The 27,723-nt window shown below is 34.3% G+C and overlaps 5 protein-coding genes and 1 long non-coding RNA gene across 10 annotated transcripts in view; 1 reads left to right on the top strand and 5 right to left on the bottom strand.

Moving 5' to 3' along the window:
- Positions 1–27,723, bottom strand: part of LOC143912973 (uncharacterized) — a 131,947-nt gene that overhangs the window by 53,541 nt on the left and 50,683 nt on the right. For 3 of the 4 annotated variants that reach the window (XR_013260671.1, XR_013260672.1, XR_013260673.1), the window contains exons 2-3: positions 25,593–25,665; positions 25,226–25,331 (exon numbers count right to left, since the gene is read on the bottom strand). This is a non-coding gene — a long non-coding RNA (uncharacterized LOC143912973). Of the gene's footprint in view, positions 1–25,225; positions 25,538–25,592; positions 25,666–27,723 lie in introns of those variants that run through there. The other variant, XR_013260674.1, reaches the window with a different exon arrangement.
- LOC143913455 (uncharacterized) lies at positions 71–3,802 on the top strand. Its single transcript, XM_077433269.1, has 6 exons — positions 71–208; positions 728–864; positions 956–2,914; positions 2,998–3,146; positions 3,243–3,437; positions 3,508–3,802. The coding sequence occupies exons 2-6, from the start codon at positions 774–776 to the stop codon at positions 3,772–3,774; spliced, it is 2,661 nt and encodes an 886-aa protein (XP_077289395.1). The 5' UTR covers positions 71–208; positions 728–773; the 3' UTR covers positions 3,775–3,802.
- Positions 3,792–9,047, bottom strand: LOC143913456 (uncharacterized). Of its 2 annotated transcripts, XM_077433270.1 has the most exons (4): positions 8,653–9,045; positions 7,603–7,641; positions 5,451–5,661; positions 3,792–4,610 (listed from the first exon to the last, which is right to left on the bottom strand). In XM_077433270.1, the coding sequence occupies exons 1-4, from the start codon at positions 8,890–8,892 to the stop codon at positions 4,294–4,296; spliced, it is 807 nt and encodes a 268-aa protein (XP_077289396.1). In that variant the 5' UTR covers positions 8,893–9,045; the 3' UTR covers positions 3,792–4,293. The 2 variants fall into 2 exon arrangements, with proteins under 2 accessions (XP_077289396.1, XP_077289397.1); XM_077433271.1 differs by lacking the exon at positions 7,603–7,641 and having other exon boundaries at positions 8,653–9,047.
- Positions 16,531–17,873, bottom strand: rnh1 (ribonuclease H1). The gene is made up of 2 exons (XM_077432196.1): positions 16,908–17,873; positions 16,531–16,824 (listed from the first exon to the last, which is right to left on the bottom strand). Exons 1-2 carry the CDS (start codon positions 17,809–17,811, stop codon positions 16,634–16,636), a joined length of 1,095 nt encoding a protein of 364 aa, XP_077288322.1. The 5' UTR covers positions 17,812–17,873; the 3' UTR covers positions 16,531–16,633.
- LOC143912902 (serine protease inhibitor 42Dd-like) lies at positions 19,263–21,074 on the bottom strand. Its single transcript, XM_077432352.1, has 7 exons — positions 20,797–21,074; positions 20,550–20,723; positions 20,277–20,480; positions 19,953–20,198; positions 19,668–19,880; positions 19,464–19,599; positions 19,263–19,381 (listed from the first exon to the last, which is right to left on the bottom strand). The coding sequence occupies exons 1-7, from the start codon at positions 21,013–21,015 to the stop codon at positions 19,272–19,274; spliced, it is 1,302 nt and encodes a 433-aa protein (XP_077288478.1). The 5' UTR covers positions 21,016–21,074; the 3' UTR covers positions 19,263–19,271.
- On the bottom strand, positions 21,074–22,950 carry LOC143912903 (STING ER exit protein). Its single transcript, XM_077432353.1, has 3 exons — positions 22,723–22,950; positions 22,255–22,640; positions 21,074–22,177 (listed from the first exon to the last, which is right to left on the bottom strand). Exons 1-3 carry the CDS (start codon positions 22,841–22,843, stop codon positions 22,031–22,033), a joined length of 654 nt encoding a protein of 217 aa, XP_077288479.1. The 5' UTR covers positions 22,844–22,950; the 3' UTR covers positions 21,074–22,030.

The following is a 27,723-nucleotide window of genomic DNA, read 5'->3' as shown; positions in this document are numbered from 1 at the left end:
GATGTAATCAAAGGGTAATGAATTTAATAAGGAACATTGCTGTGAAATAGCATTTACCAAAGTCAATGTTATGGCCAAAAGTGTTTGACAGTCGGTTTGTTTTTTCGGCGCCAAATGTTTCCTTTGCGGTCTGTCGGCTCATTAGTTCAGACTTGAGATTTTTATACGTTCATCACATCAATTATTATAATATTGCAAACATTAACAGGTGAATAATTTTTGATTTGTGTTTGACACGAATTTTGTACAATTTTGTGTCAAAAATTTTCAGGTTAGGTATGGACCGGTTTCGTCATTTATCATTTTTGCACGTTAAAAAGGAAGTAATGAAATTGTCAAGAAAAAGTCTAACTTTAACCTATTTTTATTACATATTCGCATCGAACATTTAAGGCTAGGTCTGTGAATACGGCAACCGTGCATTCAATTGTATTTTTATTGAGTATTAAGTTTTTTTTTTTAGTACGATTTTGATAATTCATTTGAATACCAGTCTTCTAGTCGTTAAATTCAGCTTGGGCAAAATCTCATTTAGATTCAAGTATTGTTACAATGCTAATATTTAAATTTAATTTATTAAATTATTCTAATGCTATATTTAAATTTAATTTATTTAATTTTTCAAAATAAATTTCTTCAAAAAATTATGAAAACAATGAATATGTATCTTATGTGTTTGTAACTGTCACCATTTTGACAGTGTTAACGTTGTTTTGAAATTTTGCAGATATTTTACGATCTTCTGTATTTATGTATAATTTCGTTATTACAATATGGACTTCGATTCTGAATTGACACAGATTCAGGGAGCTTTGGTAAGAGCAGATAGTGTAACTCCATTCAAAAACTTATTAGAAAAAGACGGTAAGCTCTTTGATGTTGGTGTGTCGAAAATTTTATCATCATACCATTCGAGTTAATTTTATATTATTATTTATGTTTTTATTTGTTACAGACCATGAAGCAGTTAAATCTGTTGTTGATGTTTTGTACCAAATATTATCAGAGAAAAAATATCTAAATGAAGACGGTGTCTGTCTGGAATACAATGAAGTCCTTAGACGAATAAATTTATTTTTAATTTTAAACTGTGATTTAAAGATAATCGACGAGTTGGTCGATAATGACGATCTTGGACATTTAATTTGGGTCACTCCAACAATACCGAAATATTTATTAATTAATTTAATATGGGGTTTGCATTTGAATACATTTTATTGTGAGGCGATTCGATATTGTCGTCCTAAACTTTCATTAGAATTGCTTAGAATAGTGACACAAAACATAAAAAAACATCACAATTTGGAAAAATCTATCGAATACACAAGATCAGTCATCCCAGCGATTTATGGAGCGACAAATCGTTTGCTAACAAGAAAAGAAGCCTTTGAGAAGTTTATACTGAATGGTTATTATGAGAGTTTGTACGAGCTGATAAAAAAATTTGGCAATTCTTCTACCCGACCAAATAAGGATAAATGGAGTACCAATAGGTTATTATTTCACGCTGGGAAAACTTTATTGCATTTATTACAAATGGCGATCGATTGCTTTAACATCTTTTTGAACAAACCAGAAAAAGTTATGTCGAAAGATTATGACTTATACTTCTTAACTTACGATACGTCCAGAACTGAGAAGATGCACGACGTTGATAGTATTATTAACTCGTTATTTTTAAAGTTTAACGATGTAATATTTTCTACAATAACAGAAGTTGTCAAAGCTGTGAATGTGGATGTTTATTGTTCTTGGAGTGAACATCCGTTTAATAACGATCCTCATACTACCCTACAAAAAGTCATCGGTGAATCAGCTTATAATCTGTACAATATTTTAATCAGTGATTGTCGTTTCAATAGCGACGTTGCATCTTTGTTATTGCCTATATCTTTACGACCTGTAGAATTAGCTGATATAATAAAGGACGCAGACAGGCTGACAATGCTTCAAAAGTCTAAAGAACCACTTGCGCAACAAAAGGAATGGTTGACAGCTTTGTCTCGAAAGGAATATTTATTCTCAGATATCGAATGTATGGATTGTGTCTGTTCTAACGCAGAGTTATTGACTGATAATGTCCGTAGGGAATTATTTGAAAAAGGCATTGATTTTTTTGTCACTTCTGGTACATCAGAGCATAATAATAGTGCCAAAAATTTGACTTTAACCTGTTTCACTTTATTCAATATTGAATATAAAAGGATTACTTTGTGGAACGTATTTGCTGACAAGCCTCTTGGGAGTTGGCTAGAGGCTGAAGACTTTGATGTGAAGTTTATAGAAGTGTTGAATAAATTCACTACAGTAAATGAAGAAATGACCTCAGTTTTTTTAGATTTCTTCGTACAGAGTCCTTATAAACTCTACACAAAAGTGCTGGAGAGATGTGCAAAGAACAGCCATGCTTTACATTTGTTAGACGTGTTGGAGATATTCAGAGACATGTACAGTATTATGTTTGTCGATTTTCATCCCGATATGAAAAACGTTTTGGAAGTGAGCGGTATTAATCTCTTGGTATTATATGCATTGAAAGAAATCCAACTCGATAGAATTACAACAGATGTCGAGAAGTTCAGCTTCGAGCAAATGATCCAAGAAATTGTACAAAGAAATATTATACCGGTTAAGGTAGTCGTCACGCATTATCTGATGAAAGAGATTGATAATTTATTGTTGATTCGAGGATGTCAGTATTGCTTGTTGTTCGTGAGATGTTTGAGAACTTTGTTCGAGGCCAAACTTTTAGTCAGTGATGTGGGACCGATATTAGTTCGATTGGGGCAAATACTCGAGACGTCAAGATGGAACCTATCCGACTATACTTCAAGCGCAGTTGAATTAGTACATACTACTATTGAATTCCAAAAAAAGCTGTTACGGCATTTCATCGAGACCTATGTACCATCAAGTAGATATAGCATATTACATATTATGAAATTTAGTAAACTTGGTGTATGTATTTGGTAATTTGTTTTTATTTTAATGTTTTAGGTAAGGAATATGTATGGGTTACGATGAATTTAAAATTCTTAAGTCCGATCAACTTTTTCTATTACCAAGAGATCTTACCTCTTCGTGTATACAAGCCTTTAATAGAAACGTCTTATAGTTGCAAAGTTCTATCATTTAATCTTTGCTACGTAAGTCAATTTCTTAAGTTGTATGAACCAGCAAATAAATCTGGACAATGTATTCTGATGGTAGATAGTGTTTTATTTGATACTTAAAATTTTTAGTTACTTCCTCGCAGTACTTTGGATGAGTGGAAATCAATATACACCTTATTGAACACTGTAAAAAGTGGAGTCAGTCTTTTTCAAATATTTTGTGATACTTTGATATTTATTTCGTCAACGGCTGCTAGGTTGAATTCCACAACTGCGTATGCTTGTTTGGAGTATTGCTGTTTCAATTTGGCAGTTGTGTTAAAGGTAAAATATCTGTTAAAAATATTTATATATCCATTTGATGGTGTGTGTTCAAATTATTGTTATATTTTAGGACATGGTGTTGCCTCTCAATTCTGAAGAAGACAAAGAAAAGGTGTTGTGTGAGTTTGTTAACTTTGTCAACTCACTACCCATTGAGGCACAGAATAGAAGTTTTTATAGCTTTTTTATACCAATCTCTGCGTTGTTAGAAACATATAACCTAGATACGTCTCAGGATGGAAAACAGAAATTTGAAAATGTTACAAATATAATTGAAAATATAAATGATCAATCATTTAAAGAGAAATTGAGAGATTTACTTGGGAATGAAACATGATGAATGAATAAAGTTTTGCGATTTTTATAAAAAGTTGTTATTTTATTAAGAAAATCCTAGTTCTTGTTTACAAATACATTTTATTATGAATGAGAGAATTCATAAGATTGTGAAACAATTCGTGAAATTTGTCACCAACCTGGTACTAAGTTCTGAAATGATTCACTAGTAGTGAACAAATTGGAATAATTGTAGTTGATTGTCACTTATTTACAGCAAAGAATTTGGTTGATCATATTAAGTTTGGTGTAATTTTGTCCATCGTGACCGATTCAATTATGCCTGACCTCTGGGTTATTCATTCCGGTGACTAGTGAAGAAAAAATAATAGTAAAACATAATTTTTTAAAAAGTCAAGTTTCGTCAACTCGTTTATTAAAAATATATAAAACCCTTTACAAATTGAGATCTTTTGTATTATTATAGGGAGTATAAAATCTGTAGAGAAATAACACATTGTACAATATTATAGTTGAATTCGAAAAATGGACGCGAGTTTTATGTAAGTCTATTTATAATTTATGATTTTCTAAAGAATGACATGATCGATATCGTTAATAGCATCAATAGAGATCCTGTTGATAAAGTCGCCGATATCAGTCCACCGCTGCACACTTTTCTGACTTCTGATGTAGATAGGTCTCTTCTGTTGAGCAGACTGTGTATTCCGTGTATGGCGTCCCTTCCGACTCGCAAAGGCTCTCGTGATAATATTACGGAGAAGAGTTGAGATTCAGGAAGACGTTGGCAAATTGTCAAGACGAGATGATCGCCCACTGCTTTGATAACTTGAATCGTTCCGGCGAATTGATTGTACGAGCTTTTCATCATTGATCCTGAAAAACATAACACGTGTTTTATTTTAATCTAAAATAAATGATTGGAAATTTTCCGTGACAGCGAAGCATAAATTATTGCGACAGCATATTCATTGAGGATTCACCTTGATCTGTTTTAATTGCGAATATGTGGGTTATCTCATTAGCATACAATGCCCTTAAACATTGTACTTACATATATATATATATATATATATATATATATATATATATATATATATATATATATATAAATGAATGTATGTGTGTGTGTGTCTCGAATAGGCTCCTAAACCACTGAACCGATTACGATGGAACTTTCAGGATTTGTTGTATGCATGTCCGGGAAGATTACTGTGAAATAAAAACGGGAAAAAACGGGAACGGAAACGGGAATGAGTGTCATTGCAACGCAATAATTTCAAATATGTTCGCTGCCTGCGTTTTTCCGACAAATGGGAATAGGAATGGGAATGGGAAAGGGAACGGGAACGGGAATTGCATGCGTTATTGTGGCATTGCAACGCATGCCGGGTTCAGCTAGTATATATATATATATATATATATATATATATATATATATATATATATATATATATATATATATATATATATATATATATATAATATCAGAGCTTTTTTTTCCATTTAACGCGGTGGAACGACGCTCTGGCACCTTCTTTCTCAGCATTTTTTATGTTTCAACCGAATATTCTATATAATATAATTTGAATATAATCTTTTCCAATAAAAAACTTGACAATAAGTGAGTTCCAGCACCTTTTTATTAAAAAAAAGCCCTGTATAATATAATATAATGCACATATGTATTATAAGTGAGTTTATTTTATAGTGTACCTCTCATTGAACTTTGAGGTCCAGAAGACATCCAAAACCCTTTTCTAGTATTGTTGAATTTGAGGTAATATTCAACTGTATTTCCACTTTCTTCCCAATATAGTCGCAGGTGACGATAGTCTCCATCTTTGTAATCGTGGGAGCCAAAGCGTTCCTTATTCCACTGATAGCCGAAACTTCCTGGAGGGATGTACGTAGAAGGCGTAGTCATCTGTTGCCAGATAGGAGAAAGTTAGAAGTTTTAGTATGTGGGTATTTGCTATTTACCGTTATGGATTAGTCGATATTTATTTTGCTGCTACAATATTGCTCCATGTCCAATTTTTTAGTATATTGTATCTTGGTTACTAGAGCTTTATTACTTTATCTATGTACGTAGTAACAATAGATGAAGTTTTGTGATCATGCGAAAATTCGAACTCGGAATCGATTATGAAAATGTGTCTGTGTGCCTGTGTACTTTGGGGATTTTTTGAACACTGATAGTCCTATCGAACTGAAACTTAGTAACGGTTACTGAAATTCTTATCGACACGACTTAAATTTTTTTCAAATTTTTAAGTTGACCGGAAATGGTGCCTCTCTGTATGTGTCTAATATGTGAAATGGTACCTCCCCGTATGAAAGGTGTCTTCTTTTTTTTAAGTTTTTGAATTCAATTATCTCCCAAACCGCTTACTGAATTGGACTGAAAATTTTTTACATGTAATATAAATAATAATCTTTATGACCTTCTATTTTTTAAATATTTTTATCTGAACCGGAAGTAGTACTTTTACTCTAGAGAATCGAGGTTTTTTCAGAAATCTTTTGGTTTATTGAACTGAAATTTCATATCTAAAAGATTAAGCATAATACCAAGTTATTTATAAAAACCGGAAGTGGCAGTTTACTCTTGTTCGATTTTTCTTCCACTATTTTTTTCGATTCCTTAAACATGTGTGCTCGTCACGAAAAAAGTATCAATGCGATAAAAATAAAAAAAATCATTAAATTTTATAAACCGGAAGTTGGATTTTTTCCTCTTACAAAGGTCAAAAATGTATCAAGCTGAAAATTTATATTTGTATTCTTTATATACTAACTTAGAGCTGATTTTGATTAGAATTCATAAACCGGAAGTAGTATTTTTTTTAAAACAATATATAATTATTTTATTTTGACCTTTTAAATTATTTTTATTTTCTTTATATTTAATTAGTATAATAATTATAGTGATTTTAAGTATGCTCTCATAACCGGTATGTGTGAACGTGCATGTATGTTTAATTATCGAATTTTGTTTTGTGACCTTCTTATATTCCTCAAATACATAGATAAAGTCATGGGTTGGTCACATCCGAATTTTTTTCTATAAAATATATCAAAGTTCACAGAAAGAAGGAATTTACAAACATATTTTTCCATTTAAGAAAACTATGAAGTGAAAAAGACAAATTTATTAATGGTCACAGAATTTCCCATTTATTATTTTTTTCTATTTTATATTTTACTTTGTCTCTTCCCAATTTGATTAAGTATATAATATTAATTACTATGTTATATGAATGCATGTGTATATTTTTACCCGGTTTCTAATTAAATTGACTTATTGACTTAAAGTTGACATATTGACTTTAGATAAGTATGTATTATTCATATTCATTCATATACATATAGGTATGTATTATTATCACCTCACGAAGTTGCATTTTAATAACTGGTTTTAAACATATAGAAAATAAATACGTGTACATGGAACTGTACCAGTGACCAATATTTAAATATGTTATATATTGAGCACATTTATGGAAATTTTGCTTGTGAAGAAAATACACCCCTTTTACTACTGCGAGTCTGAGAAGAAGACAGTAAACATATATTAAACGATAATAAATAAAATCAATTATTTCATCTTGAAAATGTGAAAATTGTGCTCTTTCTAAGATTAGTCAACTTGAAAGATTTAGGCGTTTTCATTTGTGGATTGATTTGAAAAAATGTGCTGAATTATTTGTGGATTAAATGATAATTTAATTTAATGGTTCACTTTTGTTAAGTCGTTAAATGAAATTGATTATTTCTTTGCGTAAAAGAGTGGTTTTTTTTGTGCTACAAATAAAGTGACCAAACGTGAAGATTATTAGAATAAATTTTGAAAAATTGTAATTACCGCAAAATAATCGTCACGAGTGTATAACCCTCGGCTCGGCTGAAAATAAAAATTTATCACAGTTCTTAAACAATAAATATCATGGTAATTATGGGGAATGTGACCTTTAAGTTTAAGGGAATATTTTTAATACAAGATGCGTTAATAAATTCTTCTATAACGAGTTTTTTGGACTTTAAGAAAAAAAATATATATTTTAAAAATAAATATTTAGAGGGGAAATAATGATTTCTTGCATTGGGATATAATATTAGTGAAGACATTAAGTACGACGATGGGCAATGCTTGCTATTGAACATAAAATACTTTATTCAGATTTAAATTATCATTGTTAAGTAATTAATTAGGTCATGGTGACAAATTTTGTATTGATTCGAATTGTCCTGTGTTTCTACATTTATAATGTAATTGATGTATTCAATTTTGATAGTCTTATGTACCGGTCTCTGTGACGAGCCCGAATGTGAAACGCCCGAAAACGCAAATATCGGAAGGCAAAGATCGAAAATCGAAAGATCTTAAGTCGAAAGATCAAAAAAAAGGGTGCATGGTAAACTGTACATACTCACTTAATTTGCGTGAGCAGAATACGGGAGGAAAAGCCTGTTCCTCTTGTTCCTGTTGTATCCTGCTCGCGCAAATTAAGTGAGTATGTACCGTTTACCATGCACCCTTTTTTATCTTTCGACTTTCGATCTTTGCCTTCCGATATTTGCGTTTTCGGGCGTTTCACATTCGGGCCCGTGAGGTAGACCCTTATGTACATATGTATACATGCATATTCATATGTATGTTTTCATTGGACATTGATACCTATGTTTGATATAATATTTTTTTGCAAGAACGAAAAAGAACTTTGAAAAAGCTTTATTTCAATATCAGTTTGAATATACATACATATGTTACATGTAGGTAAATGATTGCAACATAAAATGAAAACATTTAAAAATTCGAAACCTTTTCTGACGGTCTACTACCCTAATGTTTCAACCACGATCCTCAGTAATGAAAGTCTTTTAAAATGTTGAATAAATAAATATATTTGCAAACCTCAAATGATATTTCCGAGAGGTGAATTACTGGGCAGGTGTCGAGTGAGGAGTAGATGTCCTCCTTCAGATGAGGGATAACCTCCACTCCGTACCACATCCCCATTATTTGACTGATGTCCACACTAATCTGAGGTCTCAGGTCGGTGCAAAAGGTTTGCTCGTAGCCAGTGGCTGTAACACTCTTGCAAAAGAGCGTAGCAAACGCCAATATCAGAACTGTAGATCCTCTACGATGCATAGTTGAAATGTCTATGATCGTCACAAATTCACTTGCACAACTTTGTTTTGGATTCGATCCGTTCACAGTCACTTAAACTTGGCGAATAAACTAAGAAACGGTGGATTATCGCCTATTATATGACCTAACGACTGTGATCCAATCTACGGCAATGTGTGGTCCCTCTCCAAAGCTCTGTACATGCCACACCAGAGATGTTGTCACTTTTGAATTGGTGTAGATGGTTTTTGATATACATATATTTATTCGCAAATTTTAATTTATATAAGACTATTTCATTTGTTTATGTAAAATTTTAAGACAGTAGCATAATATCAGTATATGTATAGAATAAATTATCGTATTGAGTACGCAATTTTGTCACAAAATCGGTCATTATTGGTTAAAAATTTAAAGCCCAAACTTTTTAATCGCTTGGTATTTCTAATTGGATAGATTCTTAATGATGCAATCCAGAAACGGTCTTGGTTTATCAAATATTTTATTTTCAGTTAAAATATTGCTCTTTAATGAAATATGGTTATTATAAATTTGATTAAGATAAAACTTGGTTCCGTTTGGAAGTGATTACATTTTGAGATTATACAGCATATGTAAATTGATTGTTACGACGAACTTGACCAATTTGAACTTGTAGATTCTATTCTTTAGTACCCTGAAGAGCTGATAAATTTGAACCATACAGTACCACTGATTAGATGTAAGCCATTACAACACGGTATGTAATAATTTAATTAAACTTGCACTCTCGAATTGTATTTTTTCTAGAATTTTTGTGGAAAATATATTTATTTGACGAAATGTGTTAAAAGTGAACTACATACAAGTGTACCTACGAAAAGTAGGTATATAATATATAATTATCTTGGTTACATTGCGTAGTTATGTACATACATAGATATGTTCGTTTAGTGTTCCTTCTTGAGAATTTCTCGAAAAAAATGCCAAATTGAGAATTCTCATTTCTTGAGAATTTTTATATTATACAAAAATATTTTTTTTCGAATATTTTCAAAAAGTTTAAAACCACTGCCGGGCGGGTTTATTATACTTGTTTATTATATTTATTATGTGCATACTTCTGGAAGGTTTTGATAAGGGTCTGGGAATGATGAAAAATTGTTTACAAATTTCTAACTTTCGAACGTGCCTTATCTTATTTTCTTATCTTATTTTGACTACTTTCTGAATTGATCCTTATCTCATTTTGACATGGACATTGCAAACGCGTCAATCTTTAGAAATACGCAAACAATATCTTCTGACTACCGTCAATTACACTCAGTGGCGGACTGGGACTGAAATCAGTGCATGCCAGGAGTCAAAGGGGGCCCCACCCAGGGTTAAAATAATTTGTCCCCCCCCCCCCCATATAACAAAATTTTCTTCTTTCCATCACGCTAAAAATCAAGGGAAATTTTTTTTTTTTTTTTCAAAATTGGGAATAAACAAATTTAGGTACAAGAAAAATGGCAAAAGCAAAATAGATCCATAAATTATATTGTATATTTCGTTTTAACCCTTGTCCTAGGTAAATATAATGCATCATAAAAGAATGCGGCATAAAAGCGGCTTTTACTTTCGGTAGAAAACAATCAGGGACGTCATTTCAGCTTTTTCTTTGGGGGGCAGGGCAGGCAAAGATTAGTCAAATTGAATTTTTTTTCAAAAAATCTTTTTTATATCGGAATAAAAATGGAAAATATTCTTTACCTTATTGAGTTATAAAATATGAAAAAAATAAGCTTATTTTTGAAAAAGTAATTATAAAAAAATATTATGTAAAAAGAAAAAAAAGAAAATTTTTTTCCACAAATCTTTACATAGTCAACATTAATCGACCATCAAACTGATTCTCCAAAAAACTATCAATTAACTTAATTTCTACCGACTGTCTTGTCACTTTATCTATGTACATATGTACGTAATAACATTAGATAAAGTTTTGTTTTGTTTTTTTTCAAAGCACATAGCAGCGATTATTTTATTAGTTACCCAAAAGTAACATACATAAGAAATACACGTAGCATTCATAGATCCATAGTATCTCATTAATCATTAAATTCATAATATTTTCTAAATTCACACTATTCCTTAATTTAGGCGAGTGCCCCCCTATGGCCCCCCCAAATTACGTCCCTGAAAAAAATGCATAATATTTTCAATTAATGTTAATCGAAAATCAGGATTTTGGGGAGGGGGCCCCTATCCTATATTTTTATTTACATGGATGTGTCTAGATTAGGAATAGATTTTATATTCGGAAACTGTTTAAAATTGTGTATTTAAATCTTACTATATCATCGAAGTATAATCAAATGTTATTTTGAAAGTATGAAGTAAATTTAAATCGCTGGTTGATGATGAATCATCCTATCAAAATTGTTTTAAGAAAATTTGTTTATTCCCATTTTTATTTCAGTAGTTAGTTGTTACATAGGTATTGGTATATACATAATCTTGAGGTTGGAATAGGCCCGGCAAAAGGGCCCACGCAAATGTTGAAACTTACATTTCAAGCCTAATAAAAAAGTTAACCGATCCTTGGGCTGTTAAAGCAGGTATTAGTTATTTGTGTATATCGTAAGAAATTTGTTTTGTTGAAATACCCAAACTTTAGGTCCTAAAGTTGCAATATCCTATACATTTTTACACACGTGAAATAGTTAAAAAGTTATTTAATTTTACTGAGGGCCCATATTTTCTAACAGATAGTGGGGCCCACATGCCATCGGGCATGTTCGCTTGTATGGCCAGTCCGCCACTGATTACACTGTTCGACACGAAAAATGGTTCAGAGACGAGATATGACTTTTCTTATAAATCTATGCCCAGTAAACACAAATCTGGTAATAAAAAATGATGATTGGCTAGAGATTCGGAGATATATGTTTTTTTTTTAAATCGCGCGATTTTTCTATATCTTGGTGTTGTTCGGTCGATGTCTCAAAATCTGTCAATTTCCTGTTCAAAATGAATATTGCAATCTATAGTCGGTTATTTTATCTTTCATTTGTAGTACTTTTCAGCTTTCAAATCTCTCTAAGTAGTCGTCCAGTTTAAATCAAAAGTCAAAAGGACGTATTTTCACTTGGGATTTTTTCCCACTGTTAATACTATTTTCTATTGAAACATATATATTGGGATAGTGTTTTGGCCACACTATTTTTTGTTTTCGTTTAATTGAGAATTCTCATTTCTTGAGAGTTAATTGGAAGTGTGTTGAATTTTAAATCGGTGTAAAATTGCGAGCTAAAAACTCGTACTAGTGGAGCACGGTTTTGTGTTCCACTAGTACGAGTTTTGTTTGTCGACAAAAAACGAGATAAATTTTTCCACGGCCGAAAATTTCTTAACAAAAAGAAAAGAACCAGGATGTCTGACTCTATTTTAGATGGCATGTGTTTTTAAAGGGATATTTTAAAAATAATATGTAATAATGTATCTAATATTAATTCATATATGTATATGTAATAATAAAATAAAATCAATGTTGTAAGAGATGAAGTTATGTAAATTAACGTATAAAATTATAATAACGTATACAATTAATTAAATAAAATTATGTTTTACTATTTTTCTAGTTGTTTTACACTAATATAATACATACAAAAATTACATACCAATAATGCGAAAAGATAAATTTGTATTATTGAATCCAATTATGTATGTCGAATAAACAATACTTTAATGTGTTATATACATTTTTCATTTATCAAAATTTCTTGAGAATTCTCGAGAAATTTAAGAAGTTAAATTAAGAATTCTTATTTTTCGAGAAATCAGAATCACTACGTACGTCTACGTACATATAACTCACAGAAAATTAAATACGTCTTGCAGTAACTTAACGAATTAACCCGAATTGTGGTTACGTGGGGCTTCCTAATCTCTGGTCTAGACTCAATTTTAGCAATGAATATAATACCAAGGGTTTACCCTGGACTTTTGATACATCAGAAATGAGCATTGATCCTTAAAGACGCGTGTCGTATGTATCATTTAAGAACGAGTTACAAAACACTTGAATTGTTTAAACTCGCCATCACACAAGGCGTGCATTGATGAGGATTTATTGCCATCCGTAGGTGAAACGAACGTAAAATAAATATTATTTCGATCTACATACTTATGGTAAAACTAAAACGAGCAAAAAAATAGTTAGAAATATAATCCATAGCGGGATTTTCGTTCTGAAATTATTTTTCATAGTTAATGGATAACATTTTCGTGAAATGTTGGAGCATTTACTATTTTGAAAGCGATTAAAGTGGATTTAAGTGGTTGCGAATTACAAAGCGGATATCGTAGGTGTGTTTTTCTGCCGTCTCGATTGTTGTTCGAGACCAATTACGCCGCTAATCATTATTATTATATCATTAATTAACAATACCGGGCATTTATTAACTGAATTACGGAGATGTCCTGTTATTTTGCTGCCACATGATGATTCACCGTCTTTTGGTACGAGTATTAAGTGCAATACCTACCTTATGTAAAATTTACGACTAAATGTATTCTATGAACGAGGGCAGAATCAGACGGGTATATATATAAAAAAAACATTAAATCCAAATTTTATTCTAAGATTAATATCTATATATGTATGTATGTATTTATATGTTATCGATGAAATTTAAATTCTAAAGATATCATGTAACAACATTCATATCTATTTTCTTATTTATGTTGTCAAAGGTGCCATTCTTTATTTCTCGTGGTTATTATCACTTTATCTACATATATACTAGTTGTTTTACCCGGCTTCGCTCCATATTTGTAATATAAACAGCTTAAACATGGCGAATCTAATAGAAATATTAATTTGTTTTTTATTAAATTTATTTGAATCGAAAAATAATAATACTCAACCATATCGAATCGTCGTCCTAGAGAATTTGATTTGTTTGTCATTTAGCAACAAACCTTACATACATACATACAAAGTCTCTTTCGAAATTATATATTAAGATATACACAAAGTGGGTCTACCTCACGGCACCGAAAGTGAAAAGGTCGAAAAAGCAAACATCGGAAGGCAAAGATGGAAAATCGAAAGATCTTAAGTCGAAAAATCAAAAAAGGGTGCATGGCAAACGGTACTATGTATATATTATATAATATATATCAGTGGCATGCGGTGAAATTATCTCTCTTTTTGTCATACAGCCTTGTTTAATGTGCGCGCGCAGGAAACGGGAGGAAAAGTCTGTTCCTGTTATGTGCGGTAAAAGTCTGAGAGAGACTTTTACCGCACGCCACTGATATATAACCGTTTTGATATACTAACCGTTTTTCATATGTATGCATGGGTAAACGAACATTTTCGACTTTTTTACGGTCACCCACACAAAGTATGCACTAAGTTTTTCATTACATATTATTTTATTCAACCCAAAGAAAGAGATAATAGGAAAATTATTAAAAACCGTTTGTTCCTGTTAGATCGTTTCATCTGTTGTAGATATAATTTATTTATTTATAGTTATTTTTGGACCATTGTGGCATTACAGGAAGAACCTAATGCGCCACAATGGCCTACATTTGATAAAGAAAAACAAAAATAAAATACATAAAATTAAAAGCAAAAATGCAAAGGCAGAAAAACATGATAAAATGGAAAAAAAAACAGAAAACAAAAGAAAAATAATACATAAGAAAAAGAATAAATAAACGAAGGTGTAAAAATCAAATAAATAAAATCCTCAAATCCTATTCTTAGTTTCACAATGAACAAAAAAAATAGTACCTAAAAATATACATAAGGAGAAAGAAAAAGGAAAAGTAAAATAAAAAAAAAAATAAAAAAAATATATGTACATAGAACTAAAGTTATAATTATTTAATTTTTTTCCGCAATAATATCTTGTCAGTTGGAGCGATGGGAGTAATCACCCCCCCACTAAATTTAATTACCGTTTGAAAATTATATATTGTTTTTTTATATTAATTTTATAATCATTGTATTTTTATTGTTAATCGTGAATAAATAGAATGATTACTATGAATATTAACTGTGTTTTGTTTTTTAACTTTTTTGTAATTCGAAATCGGCCCCCCCCCTAGAAAAATTGCTGGATCCGCGCTTGATTGCTAATAATGGTGCTCCAGCGATGATAGGGTGCTATAGGGGTTTTCTGGCATATTTAATAGGAGGGGTGGAGAATGTATTAACTTTAAGTACACGTACATACACTGTGTAATTCATCTTCAACACTTATGTAGTCGCCAAAAATCTGAGTGAATGACTACATACACAGGTCGTTACAATCAACAAAATCATAATCAATTAAATGATAGATTATTTGAACAGCTTTGTATTGAAAATGAAGAATTCGATCATTTGCCGCTTCATATATGTAGAAGTTCGTTGTCTATTAAAAGGTGTCTGTTTGATTCGATTTTATAAACTGTTTGAGTTATTGCGGGAGTTTTCGAAAAAAAAAAAAGATGATGCATTAAGAGCTTACTTGATTGATTTCAAAAATGACAAAAATGCCTATTTGATAGACTTATGTATGTACATATACAAAAAAAAATATTAACTAACTAATAAACTTATTTAATTAACTCCAAGGTGACGAATTGAATTTAATTAAAACAAAAACTGTTATTTATGTGCTCACGGAAAACTTGATTTTGTACATAGGGTGAGTGGAATTCAGCTGATTTTCTAATTATACAGCTTGTAAGATGTATAATTGTTAAATCAACCTGTAATAATCAATGCAATCCACAAATTGCATCATATTGTGAATCGAATTATATACGTATACTATGTTGTTCAACACAGGTACAAGTATAAATATATAAAAAAAATTGATACGGCATCTATGTATCTGTTTCTTCATTTAAATAAGGTAGATTTGTATTTAAAACGTACAATTAGTTAATTTTTGTATAAATGTACTTATGTAGTTAATATAATATTTAGGTTTATATCGCTATGTGCGTATAATTCGTCCCTGTTTCGCTTCCATAGGAAGGTTTACTCCTGTCATCTCCTTAATGATATTACTGTCCCATTCAAGTTGGATGGAAAATTGAATGAATTAACGTCCATAATTACCACTTCAGATGTACGTGACTATCTCTTGTATGTCACTAGTTTAAATTGGATCAGTTTAACCGGTTGATGCTTTTACAAATGTTTCATAAAAAAATCATGTTGAAATAACTTTAGATATGGCAACAGACCCAAACGCATTATTCCAATGCTTTATCGTAGATGAGAATGAGAAATATTATATTATAGAGGTTGTTTTTATCTCACGAAGGCGTATTTTAAGGCGAAGGATAGATTTTGAATGTATGTATTGGAAACAAATACGAGTACATACATTGAAAATGTATTAGCGACTAATAATTATAAAAATCTAATGTATTGGAAACATTAATGAAACCTTCTTTGAGAACAGCAAATACACACCTACTAATGCGAATCGTGAAATAAATTTTAATGTGTCTGTATTTTAGTATGCCATTGGGGGATAAAAATACCGAACATACTGTATTATTTGGTATTTTTTTTATCTGTAATTGAACTCGGATGTTATATATATTATATATTTACTCTTTGTTTTTATGCACTTCTACATCTTGTTGTCTGTTGATTTTTCAATAAATAAAATAAAAATAAAAGTTTTGAGATCGAAGTGTATTGAAATCAATAGAATTTATTTCTAAATGAATATTAAAACAATTGTAAATATAATAAATAAAGACTATAGAAATCAAAATATTATTGTTGATATTGAATGGCTCCATCTCTCGCTAATTGATCAGCGCGTTCGTTTCCAAGAATTCCTTTATGAGCAGTAACGTAAACCCATTTTATGTCTAGTAATTTAATTGACTTGTCTAAGTCTTTAAAATCGATTTCATTTTTTACTGGTTCTCCATTGGCCAATTTCCATCCTTTCCGTTTCCAATCTGCAAAAGATATAAACAAGTATGAGGATATGTATATAATTATGTTAAATTAATATCATTGGCAGAATATTAGACAATATTACTCGGCATCCATTTGGTAACAGCGTTGATGACGAATTTCGAATCAGTTTTGATAACTAATTTTTTAACACCCTTAGAATTTGCTATTTGAATAGCCTTAGTGGCTGCCTGTATTTCTCCGCAGTTATTTGTAGCTCGTCCAGAAACCGGTTCACTAACATTGAGTTCATGATTTTCTCCAAAATATACTCCTAATCCAGCTTTGGCACGTTTAGTTCCATTGTTAGAACACGCCCCATCAGTGTACACTTCAACGTAACCGAGATCGTCTGTAGTAAATTCACACGTACCTGATGTATTGGTGTTGGAGACAGTTTTTAATCTTTTAGAGCTATCATAATAGGGCCCTGCTTCAGAGTTCGATTGCTTTTCGGGCAAGGTGTCCAATACTATAGTCCTCTTACGATTCTCTGGATTAGGTTTATTTGGTTTGGTGTGCTTAGGTTTATTTTTACTTTCAAAATCGTCCATCATCATTATTAATTCATCGTCCACACTTGGGTTGAAAAGATCGTCGTTTTCACTGTCATCTAAATTTATTATTTCTGTAGGTATTTTAGATTTTTTATTTGATGATTCGGGATCGGAGGAAGTAGAATATACACATTTTGATTTGGTATCATGGACATTCCTTGGTGGATTTTTAAGTTTGGTTGTAACGCCGTGAATTCCATTGGAGGAAATGAAAGTGTTAGCTTCTTCTTTTGTGGAGAATTTCTTAAATTTAGCCCCTGTATAACCTTTAACTTTTGATTCACATTCGCTCCAAGTATTGAATATACCGATTTCTCTGCCTTTCGCAACGGCATAGAACGGCATTTTATCAATTAATTGGTAATTTAGTGTCTTTTTCGTAAATATAAATAACCTTGACAGTGGTTTTATGATTAAAGCTAAACTTGACATCCGTCAGCAGATCATTTGACAAGCCAACAGCTCACAGCTGTTGGTGTGACAGTTGTTCTAATAATCTAAATTACGACCTTCACCTCTAATACATATTTTAAAATACGATTTCAATTAAATTACAATTTGTAGGTATTTAACAAATAAATAAAATTTCCCCTATTACAAATTCTTAAGAAATAATAATATATTTTTCATAATAGAAGAAATTAAGAGGGCTGGACACCAGCGCCTTGTCCATACAAACGTATTAGACTTCTCCCTTCCACAATTATGGCACTAGAGAAATTATTTTTTAATATGCTATGGATATCTACCATTGGGATGCATCTATCGTTTTATTTTTTTGATTAGTTATTTTTTATAGGAGCTAGGAGCCGCCAAACATCTATAAAATCGCCTCTTTTTTACACCCACGAAAAGAGTCCAGCGTGCTTATTTAACGGACGATTTAAAAAAAAATACGCGCATAGTTGCACAGAAAATATCTTTCTCATACCGATGATGAAATTTTTTTAAAAATTGATCCAGTTTTGGAGGAGAAAATAGGAGAATACGAAACCTCGATTTTGTCGATTTAAAATACGTATTATCTGGTCGTAACCCAACTGTCGCCTTCACACAATATATATATATTGATATATATTGTCGCATTCACTCAATATATACATTCACCCAATATATGTATGAAGAAAGGAACGACAACAAAATTAAGGTTTCGGGTGTACAGCCCTCTTAAGAAACGAACCGATGATGCTAAAGCCCGGCTTTACACGGGCAGGATGGACTAGACCGACACCATGCTTGCACCGGTTATTAGGTGTTGTTTTGTATGAGTGGGTATGCAATGTTTCAGACGTGCCGGATGAATCCACCGGCTAGCATTCATCCAGCCCGTCTGAAACATTGCATACCCATCCATACAACACAGTGCTTAGTACCCGGCGCAGGCGCGCTGCCGGTCTAATCCCGTTCTGCCCGTGTAAAGGTCTGTTCATACCTATCCAGCACGATCCGTATCCTGCAGGTGTCCTGCAAGTGCGGATAGTATTCTTTGGTACATTATATGGACGTATTCATACTCCATTCACGCATGTGCATTTACGCATTCATGCGCGTCCATATAGAATGTACTAAAGAATACTGTCCGTACTTGCAGGATTCGGGTCGTGCTGGATAGGTATGAACAGATCTTAAAGCCGGGCAAACAACCAACAATTTTGAAAATAAATTTGAATTGTTCTCATTTTAAGTTGGTTCATTCGGATGTTTTCAATGGAAAATTTCAACGTTAAAATAAAATTTTAAAAATTGAATAATCTTTGTGATCGGATCTTAAAAAAATAAGCACAGCCAATATCAAAAGTAAAGTAAAGAAACGTTGATAATCATAAAATTTTAAAGTAATTCAATTATTACTTTTTTTTTGCAAATTTTGTCCAGTATTTTTGTGTAATTTATTAAATTGAAAAATGGCCCATCATCATAGATAGTCCATTCATTTTTAAAATAAAAAAGAATGGGTGATCTGCCATTAAAATAACTTTTGGTTTCGGAAATTCTTCATCACCTGATAATTTAGGATACATTAATATTTATAAAAAGTACTTTAATAGGGCATAAGATAAATATAATATAATATAGATACAAACCTGTATCTTTGAATGCACCTCGACCTTCATCAGCCCACAGTTTTACACGTTGCACAATATTTGTAATCGACGGTTTCGGTTGTTTAACCATGTCGTCTAATCGTACATATGGAGAAAATAATCTTTTTATTCCCATCTGTAATGTCATGAAGGAAGTTTATTTTCTTGATCAAATAATTATCACTGTAATTTTATGAAACAAACCCTTTTCAATTTGCTCGGAAGAATGATAGCGGATTCTAGTGTGAATTTAGGAAGAGTTATTGCAACTGGTATTTTTTTCATTAGCGATGCAGTGTAGTCAATTATGTAGCGATGCTTTATGATTTTCTCTTCCATCTTTAATAAACCATTAATTTTATTCGGCAAAAATATTAACATCGATATGTTTTCAGTGGTGTATGGAATTTCAACAATCTAAATAATATTTTAAAAGTAAACGATTTTTTTTTAAATATTCTTATAATGCATAAAATTTTAAGCACTTACTTTAGCATCCCAGTCTTCAACATTGGCAAAGTTCATATAACCATTCATTCTAAACATTTTAACTTGATCATCAGGTTCTCCATTTTCTTTTGATGTAAAATTCCACAAACCTTTCAGAACTGTCGGTGGATATAACCATTTATTTTTGTAATAAACACTGCTTACAATAACTATTGATGTAGCGTTTCCTTTTAAATCACTGTCATCAAATATTTCTCTCATTCGTCGTTTCGTTTTTTCCTTTATCTACATTTCGAATAAATTGATTTACAATTTTGTATGATATACTATATAAATAATAAGCGAGAAATATATATATTTGACCATTTTATTCAGGTTACTACTTAAAGTAACTTCGTTAGTATCAACAAATTCAATTGATACATTTGCATATTTGGTGGCAAGTTCATAAAACTGCTTCGTCAGTATCATGTCTTCTCGAACAAAGATAAAGTTGTTGATTTCTATGTGGAGGTTTGTATCGTTTGGCATATTATTAATAACGCAATTTAACATTATTGATTTTTCCTTCAAATTACATATAATCAAATTATTCACAATTGGTTTTACTTGCAAAGAATATCAATTTTAAATTACCGTTTTATTCATCTGTGTGCCAGTAACATAATTGATTTCTTTCAATGTTGATCCAGTACTTCCCAATGAAATCACAATGAGAATGAACTCAAGCCACAATGGAGAAATAACAAAACTTAATGTTTGTTTCTCTGGATTACCCAATAATTTTTCTTGTAGTTCATTTGATACAGCCTAAGTGGATCCCGAGAAATATAAAGGATTAAATCACGCATTGATAATGCATATTCTTACAGTACGTACTTACTGAAAAATATCTGGTTTCTAAAGATTCCGAGGTATTGTGAAATATTTTAAGATACAAATTTTTATCGAAGCAATAATTATTTACTGAATTAACAACTGTATACAAATTAATAGCACCAATAAAGAAAAAATATATTCTACAATAGCTACTATTGCGCTTCATGTTTAAATGAAGAATGAAGAGAATGTATGTATGTATGTTCAATTGTAATGAAAACATTACTTCAATGGAAATGGAAAAGAATTTCCTTAATGGAAATAGCAAGTCAAGGTTAAACCTTATCTTGCTATATTAGAAGCAGGGCTGTGGTGTCGGTTCAAAATTTACCAACTCATACTAGAACGACTTTAGTAAGATTTAATGTTTTTGCCAACATATAAAATTATTAGTAATAAAAATAATAGCGATATTCAAAATATTACAAATGAAAGGAATTAAAAAATTGACATGCAACCCAATTTATTGAATAATTCGTATTGGAATAGTTATAAATAAAAAGTATGTATATTCATAGTGTATGAATTCCATACACAAACAAATCAATTTAATACAAAAAGACAGTAAAAATGAAAATAAAAAAAGTTTGGGAACGAGGAAACAATCGGTTTTTGCGACAATACATCAAATTGCGTGCAATTCAACGATTTTATTTATAATGTAAGGATTGTAAATAGGTTTTTGAGCTCTTTTTCCTATTATGCTGTAGATTAACATTAGAATAATATAATACTATGATTACTAACCAAATTAAATTAAATTGTAAAATAGAAAATGATCAGTAGATCAGTAGCTATTAAAATAGATATAAGATGTATTGTGAACATAATTTCGTAATAATAAAAAGCATTTAAAAATCAAAAAAAATATAATGTAATTTAAATTCCCAATTTTTATAAACAAAAGATTAAATTTCAATTTATTAGTGGATTTACTTCTAAAAAATAATAACAAGAGTCAACCTTGTAATAAAAAGCTCTTAAAAAGGAGCCAAAGTCGGCTGACTTTTTTACGACTCCGACTCAGACTCCACAGCCCTGGTTAGATGCATATCTAACGTTTTTAGAAGCGTATCAAAAATTCATTACCGCTATATTAAATACAAACCATTCTTACTGTAACACTTCGTTAATATAATTATCGATAAATTTTCTATTACATGAAATTTTTAAATGCGTTGAATAAAATATACTTTTTATTTTAAATTTATCTTTTGTTTATTAATTAAAAAAACAATTTATTTGTCAATAAGTGTACCACGGACTCTTTTAGCTTCAATTTCATGTGGACCTGGTGTTCCGAATGATCTTTTGTTCATCCCCTTTCTCTCCAACTGTTTTTCAATAATTCGCGCATTGTTAGCATAGCTGTCTGCAACTTCACGCTAGAAAAAATAGAAAATATTGATAAACAGCTTTATACATATTGAGAGTAAAAAAATGGTTATAATAAACTATTTACAGCTTCAATTTCGTCTTCTTCTTCGTCTATAGTTGAAACGGTAACTGAACTGAATTTTCCCATATTTTTAGTATGCTTTGTGACCATGATTTTTTTCGGTTGGGCTACGGCCACTTGTCTGTAAATATCAGTCACCGGACCTTCGCCTGACGATTTTATTAAAGATCCTTTAATGATGAAATTAATATTGCTTTTTGCTTCGTGTTTATAGTAAATGGGCAAACTACACTTTTTGCATTTGAATCTATACTGTCGTTCGATTCCTTCAGGTCTCTTAAGATATATTGTTTCGTCTTCGTCACACGTTATTTTATGAGCGTGTTTCGCACCATCGATGACTCTTCCACCGTCTGTTTTCCTCAAGGGCAATTTTTCAATGGCACAATCTGAGAAAAGTAAAAGTAATTTTAAAATCAAATTTGACAGTGTGAAATTATTATTTAATATGAAACACATTTAACAAGGCACCTAAGATAAGTGACATTTGTCCGCAGAGGCAGTAATAAATGTGTAAAGGTTTAGCTTCACTATATTCTTCTTGATCTTTCGTGTCTGAACAAACGATACTTCGCGATACGACTTTCGGCATTGTGGCAAATTACTATTATTTTCTAATAGAATATAGCAATTTGTGTTTCGTTTTACTAACCAAGTTGTTATTCGCGTCGACTGACGTTTAACGACGCCTTAACAGACACATTGATGGCCATATGCAAAAATGCGAGTTTCCAGCCTAGAAATTGTAGGTTTAAGCTCGCCACGTTTTACATTTTCATCCATCAACGCTCTTTAGTGCGACAGACTTTCAAGTTTCAGTCTCATAATACCATTCAAGTTTAATATTGTCAAAAACATACATTTTTCATGAACTCAGAATCAATTTTTTCAATGGCTGACACTGAATAATGATCCGATATAGTTTATCCTAAACCTTATGCGCCTCTCTTGACGTTGGTTGAGTCGAAACTATGGGGACTAATCTAGTTGTGAAGGTCTTCTTCACCACCAGTCCGCCATGTGTTATAGACAGGTTCGTCTGTGTTCGGTATTAAATACAGCTATATGTTGGATATGGTATTGTAGGAATCTCGTCGTCGTCATCGTCATCGAAACATTCGAGAATATTCCGCAACAACAAACTACATTCCCGAAAACCAGACGTCGTACACCTGCAGTCATTATATTAAACTCAAGCGGAACGCCCCTACCAGTCGAGTGGAACCAAAACGGTCGAAACACGCCGCCACCATTAAACCACATCGAGCGGAACGGCGCCAATCATTCCAGAAAATTCTACGCCTCGACAAAAGTGCATTCCTCGTTCACGCATCAACAACCACATGCGCTTACGCATCAACAACCACTTCCATCAATCGTTCCAGAAAATTCTACGCCTCGACAAAAGTGCATTCCTTTCTTACGCATCAACAAACCACCACCATCGGTCAGGCGATTCCAGAAACACTATAAAAGGAGGTACAACCCAAACAACGCCAGTCGACCCACAGCAGCAAGCGTCGACATACAGCTCCTGACCAGCCACCACTACACTACGCGGACTTGGAAGATCAACCAGCCGGACGAGCCAGCAACACACTGCCGTATCCAGAGACCTTCCGAACATAGCCGAACAACGAGCCGGCAACACACTGCCGTATCCAGAAACTTGCTGAACATAGCTGAATGCCGAGCCAGCGACACTCTACCATATCCAGAGACCGCTGAACGACATACTTTTGCCCACAAATACCATACCTTTGTACAACCATAGGCAAACAATAAAACTTTATAAAACTAGCACAACAGTGTTTCGTTAGGCCGGGATACGGTCAACACATCGCTACCCCGCCTACAGTATTTATTTGGTAGTAACAAGGTATACACAAGTATGATTAATTGTTGGCAAAAGTATGGCGTTCAGCGGTCTCTGGATATGATAGAGTGTCGCTGGCTCGGCATTCGTTTATGTTCAGAAGGTCTCTGGATGCGGCAGTGTGTTGTTGGCTCGTCGTTCGGCTATGTTCAGAAGGTCTCTGGATGCGGCAGTGTGTTGCTGGCTCGTTGTTCGGCTGGTTGATCTTCCAAGTCCGCGTAGTGTAGTGGTGGCAGGACAGGAGCTGGATGTCGACTGGTCTGCTGCTGTGTGTCGACGCTTGCTGCTGTGGGTCGACTGGTCTGGTGCTGTGTGTCGACGCTTGATGCTGTGGGTCGACTGGTGTTGTCTTTCTTTCTTCTTTGTGGCTGCGTTTTAACGATAGTTTATAGGGAGTGCCACTCCCTTAACCTATCCATCGAACGTGTTGTATGGGATCGGACTCTCGGTGATGTTTGTGGTGCGGGCTGGCGGCTGCTCGCTTGTGGGGTGTTTGTCGATCTGGAACACTAAGCAAAATTAGTGCATCATCTGTGGGATACTGTCGGGGTTAGTGTGTTAGTGGGTGGTTAACGGGTATGGACCGTTTAAAGGTGGTTGAGTCTGGTTAATTAAATTGGGTGCTATTTTAGCCTATACCCATTGTAGGAATCTCGTCGTCGTCATCGTCATCGAAACCTTCGAGAATATTCCGCAACAACAAACTACATTCCCGAAACCCAGACGACATGCACCTGCAGTCATTATATTAAACTCAGGCGGAACGCCCCTACCAGTCGAGTGGAACCAAAACGGTCGAAACACGCCGCCACCATTAAAATACATCGAGCGGAAAGGCGCCAAGCATTCCAGAAAATTCGACGCCTCGACGAAAACAAAATTCCTCTCGTACGCGTCAATAACCACTTCCATCAAGCATTCCAGAAAATTCGACGCCTCGACGAAAACAAAATTCCTCTCGTACGCGTCAATAACCACTTCCATCAAGCATTCCAGAAAATTCGACGCCTCGACGAAAACAAAATTCCTTTCGTACGCGTCAATAACCACTTCCACCAAGCATTCCAGAAACACTATAAAAGGAGGTACAACGCAAACAACGCAAGTCGACCCACAACAGCAAGCGTCGACACACAGCACCAGACCAGTCGACCCAGAGCAGCAAGCGTCGGCACACAGTAGCAGACCAGTCAACATACAGCTCCTGACCAGCCACCACTACACTACGCGGACTTGGAAGATCAACCAGCCGGACGAGCCAGCAACACACTGCCGTATCCAGAGACCTTCCGAACATAGCTGAATGCTGAGCCAGCGACACTCTACCATATCCAGAGACCGCTGAACGACATACTTTTGCCCACAAATACCATACCTTTGTACAACCATAGGCAAACAATAAAACTTTATAAAACTAGCACAACAGTGTTTCGTTAGGCCGGTATACGGTCAACACACATGTAACCCGCCTACATTGGTACTACTCCGACGTGATCTACGCAACCTTCTGATCATCCAACAGCGCTGTCAACACATCGCTACCCCGCCTACATTGGTGACCCCATCTTTGAACCACACAACAGTGTTTCGTTAGGCCGGGATACGGTCAACACATCGTACCCCGCCTACACCATCTTCAGAATGTCGATGGGTCTTTGATTGGACGTGAGTTTGGTCACACTGAGGGAATTGATCAGGGGATTGTCTATTTTGCCGAGAGACTTGAAGTAGTTCACGGCAAGTTTGTGTACGTGTTTGTCGAGGTAGTCAATGCTTAGGTCATTGTGAATTATAGTGTTTCTTGTGTACCAGTCGTAGTTGCCCGTGGCACGCAAGAATTTGTTTTGAATTGTCTGTAGTCTGAAACTGGTGTTGTTTGGGTTGTACCTCCTTTTATAGTGTTTCTGGAATCACCTGACCGATGGTGGTGGTTGTTGATGCGTAAGCGAGGAATGCGCTTTTGTCGATGGGGTGGACTTTTCTGGAATGATTGGCGCCGTTCCGCTCGATGTAGTTTAATGGTGGCGGCGTGTTTCGACCGTTTTGGTTCCGCTCGACTGGTAGGGGCGTTCCGCTTGAGTTTAATATAATGGCTGCAGGTGTGCTTCATATTGGTTTCGTTCCGCTCGAGTGTGAGGGGTGGAACATTCTCGAAGGATTTGGCACCGTTCCGCTTGAGTTGGATTTGGCACCGTTCCGCTTGAGTTTGATATAATGGCTGCAGGTGTGCTTCGTCTGGTTTCGTTCCGCTCGAGTGTGAGGGGTGGAACATTCTCGAAGGAACTGGCGATTGATTCCAAGAAGTGCACGTGTTGTTTACGTGTGGTGAGTTCTGCGAGGAATGTGGTTTGTTGTTGTGGAATATTATCGAATGTTTCGATGACGATGACGATGACGAGATTCCTACAAAACAAAAGACTATGTAGGAATATAGCACGATTTGTGCTATTACGAATCAAAACCAGTGATCTCATCATCGATCCTGTACAAACATGCATAACTCGAGGACAAAGTCCCCTTCGACCATTCCAAAAGAAAGAGTTCATCGCTCGATCGTAAAACGAACGAAACCCAACAGAGATTTCCAACAGTGATGTCCTGAAAAGTCGTTTACACGTGGCACACGACCGCATTCTTAAACGAACGACGTCTTGGCGCTGACCCCATAGCTATAAACACGCGCCCCGAAAACAGGTCAACACGTGTCCTGGAAAAGAAGACAAAGCATCTGCACACGGCACGCTTCAAGCCAGAACGCATATAAAGCGACGCACCAGCTCCAGACGCCAGAGTGAACCTCTGGAGTTCAACCTGCTCACTTCTCCGAAGCTCAACCTCTTCGTACATACTGTGGCGGCTCGCTTATACGACATGGTCGAGTTTGGTTGCCTTCCTGCGAGTGGGGACCAACCCGGCTGGGTTCGGAGAGCTGCTACTCACTCTGTCTTCAGCTGTCATATAATAAACACGTGCATTAACATGCCAGTCGTCTCATTCGTTCATCCTCCATACTGGTGACCCCCGACATCGAGCCACGCAGCCTCGATCAATTTCAACATGCCGCTCATCCCTGCCTCGCCGAGCCAGGCGGGGAAGCTACCCGCCGCGCCCCCATCGCCATCAACACAACACGCGTCGCGGCCCGCGGGTGACAATAAACGAGCAGACACGGCTACCTACCTATCTACCTATCGACTGGAGTCCAGCCACAACGTCGATGACAGGTGCTTTAAAAAATGGGGGAGCGAATGAGACGACGATCTTGACAGCTGGATGTGGAGTCATGCGCGATCCACTACACATAGAACGGTCATCCAGCACCACAAGACATACACCACCTCAGCACCATCATCATCATCATCATCAAGGCCCCGTCCGTCCCCACGAGCGTCGTCACGCCGAGACGGGCGGTAGCGCTACAACACCTCCACGAGCCACAACGACTCACGGTCCAGCTCGGAGTATCATCAACCACATCGATGCCCCTGCCGCCCCCGCCGCCCCACCAACCGACATCAGCCTCGGAAGAGCGGCGCCGCCGCAGCATCGCATCGCGCGACCATCGGACCAGCCACCGTCCTGCTCGCGACGTCACC

This window comes from Arctopsyche grandis, chromosome 6, assembly GCF_051622035.1.
Source record: "Arctopsyche grandis isolate Sample6627 chromosome 6, ASM5162203v2, whole genome shotgun sequence".
In the NCBI taxonomy this organism is placed as follows: domain Eukaryota; kingdom Metazoa; phylum Arthropoda; class Insecta; order Trichoptera; family Hydropsychidae; genus Arctopsyche; species Arctopsyche grandis.
The sequence above is the reverse complement of the archived record's forward strand: the minus strand, read 5'-3'. Positions and strand labels throughout refer to the sequence as shown.